Source organism: Telopea speciosissima, chromosome 9 (genome assembly GCF_018873765.1).
Source record: "Telopea speciosissima isolate NSW1024214 ecotype Mountain lineage chromosome 9, Tspe_v1, whole genome shotgun sequence".
NCBI classification, from domain to species: Eukaryota; Viridiplantae; Streptophyta; class Magnoliopsida; order Proteales; family Proteaceae; genus Telopea; species Telopea speciosissima.
In genome coordinates this window covers 42,574,934-42,583,235 of record NC_057924.1, presented here as the reverse complement: position 1 = coordinate 42,583,235, position 8,302 = coordinate 42,574,934, and the positions used below count along the sequence as shown (strand labels likewise).

The window sequence follows — 8,302 nt, the reverse complement described above, 5'->3', positions numbered from 1 at the left end:
GTTGACACACCAAGGAATGGTTTGCAAAAAATTCACTTCTTCAGAAAACTCCAAAGGATCGAAAGATTCCTGATGCACTCCCATAATAGAAACTAAATGACATTCCACAAAAAACTTATTTAATCCAAGATTTTGCGTAAATCTCAGACCTTCAAAGAATGCAAAAACTCAGAAAAGAAATTTGATGAAACACCCACACAAGTGTTGAAACTATTTAGATGCGTGACAGATGAATTTCTAAAAATTCCTCCAATGCTTGCATGACCTGGATTTCCCAACACACTTCCATCGATACAAGTATATATCTAACTTGAAGTAATTTTTGTAGAAGTCGCTTTTGATTATGATAAGAGACGTTGAATTTTAATGTCACTGCCTGTTGGTTCCTCCATCTTCACTCCATTTAGAAATTTCTTGTACCATTTTGCAGATAGTTTTGGAATTCTCTCTAATGTATTGTAGTTCACATAATGAATCCCAAATCGCAAAGAATATCCATTTGACCATTCAAAATTGTCGAGTAGAGACCATATGAAGTACCCCTTCACATTAGCTCCATTGCTGCAAATATGATCAGCAAGTTTTGGCGAGGATTAATAAGGGGAAAAAATTTTGTTCAATAAACAATAAATATGGAGAAGCGCCTCTTGGCATGGTGGTGGTTGCCAGTGCATTAGGGCATTAGCCTAAGTCTAAGGGAGAACTCATTGGTCCCCCTATAGGATGTTAGACATCATTATTCCAACTCCCATCCCCGATTGGACGCCCTCTCCTCTCGGAGTTGTCATGCCACCCTGGTTGCCGCCCTCTTGGGCTATCACCCCTAGTGGCTTATGAGCCTTCAGTACAATCTGACCAAAAAAATAAAAATAAATGGTAATTATAAAATAAAAAGGTGGCTATTAATTGGATTCAAGTTGTGTTAAGAAAACATTAATATTGATGCTTATTAATCTTAATCCCTAAGTGATCGTACACATAATTGCCACCTCTAAAAAATTAAAAGATATGTTCTTGTTTAATACTAATAACATACCTCATTGCCTTGGTTAGTGAAGTCAAATAGCTATTTAAAAAGTCTACTCTCTTTGTATCATTGAGAAATTCCTCGACAGGAGAATCAGGATAGCTTGCATCAGCATACCCTACAAAAAAAGGTATTGTATTATTATTAGGTTACAAGTGTATATATGAGCATAAATGCATACCATTTGAATTATGACTGTGTGCAAAAAAATGCAAGAAATCTAAGAGTTTTTATTCTATTTATATCGACTAGAAAGCCTTACTTGTTTCTACCTTACTTGGTCTAACACTTAATTAAGACATGTGAAAGGGTTATGAGGGAATATATATGGAGCATTGAATATGCAAAAAATATTCTAGATTAGCCATGTGTCAAATCTTAAACTTAAATTCAGTCATATAACAACCAATGTATGTCTATGAATGCTTGTACTTTTCAATTGTTTAAGTATTGACATTCAACATAGTCTTGGATTTTCAGAGCTGTAATGGCCACTTGGCCAACTAGGCAGAAACTTGTCATGCAAGCAAGGAACCTTGATGTCAACTTTTTCACGATGCCACGGTTGACCTACCAGATGCCAAGAAATTTGTGTAGACCTGATATTTCGATACTTAGACAAAAGTAGCAATTAAGGGTGTCAAAGTTCAACTGAGCTGGTCAGACCTATCAAAACCGACCGATTCAGCCTGAACCAATCGAGTCCTTATTAGTTTGGTTTTGAGTTGATTTTATGAAACTAATAGAAACCAAAACCAAAACTTGATAAGAAATTGAAACCAAACCATTAGTAATGCGATAAGAAACCGAAAACACACCCGAAAAAAATTTCCCATTGATTTCCTTATGTATACTTGTAAAATCTAAAGCAAGTCGTGCCGAACCCAATAGTAGCCCGATTACAACCCGATAACAAAAATATCAATACGAAATCGGACTGAACCCGACCAGAATCAAAACTTCATTAGCAGTTTGATCTCAGGTTGACCTAGTAATAGATCCAAACTAATTTAGCCCGAAAGAAATCAGACTCAACCGAAGGATTGACACCCTTACTAGCAATCCCCCACCCAGTATCTTGATTTTTTCCATATATAAATGATGAAATACAATTTTAGAAACTGAAACACGAAAGAAAAGGGGCAGAAAAGCAATACACAATTTAAGCAAAGCACAAGTTTTATCAAACTGTGATGATTAGCTCTTACAGTTGCAGTTTAATGAAGAGCCAAGACTCTGAGATGCTCATTTTCATAGCTACTTTAGTTTGGTTATAGAGGTGGAATATTGATGCACTGGTCCTATTAAACAAATAATTTATAAAAATGATCTATATGAATAAGATAAATATAGGCCAACTATTTTAACATATCATACCATTTTCAGTAACTATCATTGGAGTGTTGTTATATTTTTCTTTGAAGTACATGACCATCTTCTCCATGCTCGAAGGAACCATGTAAAAGTCTGGCATCCCAGTCTGAAAAGGGAAAACACATCATCAAAGGTACATAATAAATTTATTAGAATGATAAAAAAAAAGAATTATAAACAATTTTTATGGTACTGATAATGGTAGAAAGGGTGCTTCTTTTTGCTTTTTTCTTTTCTTTTTCGTCAGAGGATACAATGGACTACTATGATTTGTCAAATCTTGAATCTAATACTAAAAAAGATTCATATCATAAAACCTAGAATGTTGGAACCCAAACCCCCCTAAAAAAAAGTGGCAAGTTATGTTTATTCAATCAAAGTAGTGGTCGATCAAGTCTAGAACGAACCAACTCATTTGGGACACAATAGGTTTTGAGATTAAAAATATCCTTGATCCTAAAATCCCTTGTATCCCAGATTCTACCAAGAACTTGCATTTAGCTACATGTTAGGGAATCCTGGTTTTCTTCTTATAATTTTCATGTAATATCTTTGTTGTGGTGACCTCTCTTCTTTGGGGCCAGGCCGGACTCCCCCTCCCCCTCTCCCTCTTTTTCTCTCTTTCTCCTTCATCCTCCTTCATTCTCTTCCTCTTGGGTGTTGTAATTTTTGGAATTCTTTAAATAATATTTTTTTTTTTTAAATCTAAGTGGCTGAGTCTTGTAGATTAACTATTCAATTTTCTTGTTCATTTTTTAAAATAAGTTCATGCATTTTACAAATTAATTTTTTTGAAATAAATATATCCACAACTTAGCTTCTCTTTCACATACCGGCTCTCCAATAAGACGACCATCTCTTTCTGTTGTGGGGTTCACAAACGCATCATTTTGTGAAGTCATAGAGTTGCATCGAGAGAATAGACAATCTTGTGCATAGAAGGTTGTATAATGATTTAAGCCAATGTAATCTAATTTGTTTTTCAACTTTTCTTTTTCTTCTAGTGAAAATTTTGGTAGTAGTGGACCCAATATTTCACGCATTTCAGAAGGATAATCACCATACATTATGGGGTCCAATATCCTGCAAAAAATAAAACATATGAATATTTTAGAAGAAAATAATTGAAGAAAACATAAAAACTTTAAGAGGCTGTTTACTTGTTTCTATTTTTTATTTTTTTCTTTATTTTGGTGTTGTCATAGTTGTGTTTTGATTCTTTATTGTTTGGCTAACTTGGCTTTCTGCCTAGTGGACTCATATTCTTAGTCTGGTTATTTCCCCCTTACTGAAAGACATATAAACAAAAAAAAAACAACTTGGGCTCAGATTTAGCTATATTCTTAATGTAATCACATCTAAGGCATGATGGTTATGTTGATTATTAAGGTGTCAAATTAAAAATCTTCATCAATATGAGTCTTACCTTATGTAGCATTAGGGCATTCTATAGAACAAGAGGGACTTAGGTTAGCTAACGTCCAGAATCGTAGAATTTCCAAAGAAATATAATACTATTGAGCACAAGTTGATCCACAATCCCTTGAACAACACTTGCACGAGATGCAGAACAAAAAACATTTTACACTCATAAGGGGTCAAAACTCTAACACACAAATAGAGGCAGGAGAGGGAGAGAGGTGTCTCTCTCCTCGCTACTGCTTTAGTTATAGATTTTGAGATGCTAAAATCCTATAGCTCACAACTTGCCTAGTGGTGAGATCTTATTGAATGATCCTACTCATCTATCCCTATCTTTATTTCCTAAATAAAAATAATTATACATTAGGATGGTATTAATTAGAAATAGAGATGAAGTTATCAAAGAAATATTTGTATTACGGTTTAGTCCCTCCATTTAAGAATATCATATAATAGTAGACTTACGAGCAAGAAAATAATTACTCCCACCACCCTAGTCCATCAAAACGTCATATATAGGGAATCTTGATTATGGATTAAATGAAAAAAGAATTTTGAAAAATCTTCAAGATAAAATAATTAATAAATTATTATATTTACTCATAAGAGAACAAGGATCCGTGTAGCTGACCCCTTATAAGAGGATGTTCCTGGGATGCTGCTTTGATTACTGCTTAGACTTTTTTCCTTTAGTATTTTATTTTCTCTTTTTTTACTTCCTTTTACTTCTCTTACTTTCACGGCCTCTTCAGATCCATGTAGCTGATCCCATTTAGTTGGGATAAGGTTATGGTTGTTGTTGTTGTAAGTGCTCTAGTTCAACATACACAATTATGAACACTCACATTTGTGTTTGGAATCACAATTCCCTCAAACTCACTAAACAAGCTATTGAAATGAAAAGGAAATGTTATAATTAACAAGACACAACAAGAGTGATTTTGGAGAAATCAAAAGCTAACAAGACATTATTAGTAGTAATAGCACTTATTTAAGATCATCATCTTATTACATTCACACATAGTTGAGGAATGTAGGATAATTGATTACTAAGCATCTATCTTTACATACACACATGATAAATTATTGATTGATTACCATGCATGGAAGAAATCAACAGCCCGTGCAGCTGCTAAGTGATCTGCTGGGGTATCTCTAAGTGGTTCATACCACATTGCATGTATAACGATCCCAATCATACCTCCTTGCTTAACCTTTTGTTTAAGGCAAAAAAAAATGCAAAATTGCTTGCATGAGATTTCAATTATAAACCATATGCAAGCAAAGAACACGTAGAAGAAGAAGAAGAGTTTATATATTACCTGATATTTTCTCCTATAAATGCCTACAGCAGTGGCATGGGATAATATCATGTTGTGTGCAGCGACATATGGTTCATTTGCTGGGTTTCCGTAACGACAATGATTCAAGGGTTTGGTGCAATGGTTGGGTGGGATATCCCCTATGATATAGCCAAGTTTTGCTACAAGATTTGGCTCATTCATTGTTGCCCAATATTTCACTCTATTACCAAAAGCTTTGAAACATATTTCCGCAAAATATCCAAAATCTTTCCTGCATGTGTAAGTAGTGAAATTTTGAAGAAAATATAACAATATAAATTAATAAAATGATAAGTATACAATTAAATGATTGAAAAACAACATCGTGAAAATAAATTAGACATACTGTATTTTCGGGCTCAACCATGAGCCATATCGATCTTCAAGTTCTTGAGGAAAATCAACATGGTGCAATGTAACAAATGGTTGTATCCCTATTCAAATCCATAACAATTAAGATAAGAAAAATTTTCAATAGTTGTAGATAATTCAAGGGAAATGAAATTAAATTAATTGAAAAAAAAGTTATAATCGTGATTATGTAATTAACTTAAAAAATTACTAAGCATGCTACTTAAAATTTTCAAGTGGCTGGATTTCTGTTTTTTTTTTTCCCCCATATCTTGGCCCAGCCCATCTGAGTTGCACCCTTAACTCAAATCCAGGGAATCTAGTTGAGAATCAACTAGAATACAATTACTGCACTTTTTTAATTTTGAGATACATATTGTTAGGTCATTGGTGGTAATGATTAAAAAGGTTTCCATTTTGTTCTTAATTATAATTCCATTCCCCTCAATTCACTTTCAAATAAATAGAGCTTAAAAAATTAAATTAAAAATAAATAAATAAGGAATTTTACCTTTTTGTAAGAGAGCATTAATTAGCTTGTTGTAGAATTCAATTCCTGCAGGGTTAACTTCCCCAAATCTACCTTCTGCAATTAAGAATGAAGTTAAGCATAAAAATATCAAGTAGTATCCTGATCAGTTTCAATTAATGTTGTTAGGATTGACCATAGTTAAACTTACTTGGTAGGATTCTAGACCATGAAATGGAAAATCTATAAGAATTCACTCCAAGGGAATGCATTAACTCCACATCTTCCTGTTTGACAATAAACTTTGAGAATATATACCCAAGTTCTAGATATTTACCCAAATAATAAGATGCAATAAACTTGATATCGATACAATAAAACAACTTAAAAATGAATAATAAGGTTTCAAAGATCAGAATCTGGCTAAAGTGGAGATTTGACCCTTCCATATAATGCCGTCATAATAATTTTACGGACTAGATGAGTGTGGCCCAACCTTCAGTCCTTAAATATGTCAAAAACTATGTCCTCTCAAATTGGCATCCTTTTGCCCAAAGCTTTTATTACATGTAGCTAGGTTGGATGAGTCAAGATTTTCTTTTGGGGCCTGGTTTTGGCTACATTGTATTCGATCGTGATTATGTTATTTTCAATAGTTGTCATTTTTCATGTGAAACAAAATGATTTACCCTCATGGAAAAAAGAAGGATTATACTAAAAGGGTGAAAAAGTAAGGTTACAATCTTGTTGTAACCAACCTTGGTGACAATGGTTACAACAAGATTTTTCCAAAAAAAATATTTGCTTCAAAAGGAGCTATACAAGTTTTTCAAAAAACTTTGTTATTATGAAGAACTTAATAAGAATTGAAAGGTATGTGAACACATACCATGTAACGATGGTAGTGATCAGTAGAAACATCTGCATTGCTTCCATCCTTGATAGCTCCTTTAAGATGAACCAAAGAAAACTATTTTAGACATTGGAGTAATTATTAAATCAATATGAGATCATCAGTGTCATCTCCCTTGTCTTCTCTTGCTGCTGATTATTCAAGGTCATGAATGAATAAATCTAGGCTCCGTAGCAATTGTTAACAGGGGCTATGAAAATTGTTATTTTATCCTAAGGGTGTGTAGCTAAGTTGGCAATGACCAACACCTCACAATTACGAGGTCATAAATTCAACTCTCCTTCATGGGTAGATATTAAAAAAAAAGTTATGGACCTAATTAAAATTCATTATTTTGGAATTTGTCCATTCTAAATTGTTGTCTTTGCTTTTACCAAAAAAAAGAAAATGTCTTTGTTGAAACTTTCGTGAGAGTGTAGGCCATCTATTTTTTTCCTATCTCTTCTCTAAGTCGGTTTGGGGTAGCATTCTCAAAAATTGTTGGTCTGTTCCTAAAGTTATCCTTTCTTTTAATGGGGAACGAAAGTGGATTCTATAATCTTTCAATGGAAAAACCGCCTATGACACTCTTGGTAAGTTGGTTCTAGTGTAGTGAATCATCATATCTGAAGGGAACGAAATAAAAGGAGGACTTTTTCCTTATGTTCTAATAAACAAATCCGAGACTCCATTACTTGGGAGAAAAGAAATAAATTCATCACAGATGTGCCATCTACCAAGATACTAGTAGAAATAGACATCTTACCTTGGCTTGGAATCTTCTTCTTGTTTCTCCCTCTAGTTTTTTATGTATCCTCTATTTTTTTTTTTTTCTCCCCTCCCTCTTTCCTTATTTTATTGTTCCCCCATTTGTTTGGCTGTTTTTGTCCCCCTGGATTTTGTTGTATCCATTTTGATGGTTGTTCGGTTTTCTTTTATTGAGGTCTTTCCCCCTTGCTAGGCTTTGGTTTTTGAATTTTGTCTCTCTTTCTTTAATAAATATCATCGTTAATGCAAAGTGTTATGCCTTAAATTTAATTTATTTGTTCCCACCTAATGAAAAGATTCCAAAAGTATTAGTGGATTTTAGTCATTTCAAAAGGAACCCTAGAAATAGTGGATTGTAGACAGCATCTCAAAAAAGTAAGGTCAAAAGAGGAAAGTTACCTGGCAGATGAGTAAATACATCCCAATTGTTGAGGCTTTTGTTACCTTCTAAGTAAGCACCTTCAACCTAAAAATGTATGTCTTAAAGAATAAATCGTGAAGCTTATGAAATTGTGCAAGAGATGTAGTAGCTTGATAACACCAAAATGGGAGAAAGAACGCCACTCGATTGCGCAGCGCACGCCACCCCTGTGTCTGAGTGCATGGGTAGCTTGCACTGTGCGACCGGTTGGCGTTCTTTTTCTTTACCAAAATTT

At 33.8% G+C, this 8,302-nt stretch overlaps 1 protein-coding gene across 1 annotated transcript; it reads right to left on the bottom strand.

The window, feature by feature from the left end:
• Positions 1-341: 341 nt before the first annotated feature.
• LOC122638922 (beta-glucosidase 18-like) lies at positions 342-6,915 on the bottom strand. The gene is made up of 10 exons (XM_043831773.1): positions 6,876-6,915; positions 6,198-6,273; positions 6,029-6,103; positions 5,513-5,600; positions 5,146-5,398; positions 4,922-5,037; positions 3,235-3,484; positions 2,405-2,507; positions 1,037-1,145; positions 342-561 (listed from the first exon to the last, which is right to left on the bottom strand). The coding sequence occupies exons 1-10, from the start codon at positions 6,876-6,878 to the stop codon at positions 342-344; spliced, it is 1,293 nt and encodes a 430-aa protein (XP_043687708.1). The 5' UTR covers positions 6,879-6,915.
• Positions 6,916-8,302: the final 1,387 nt, after the last annotated feature.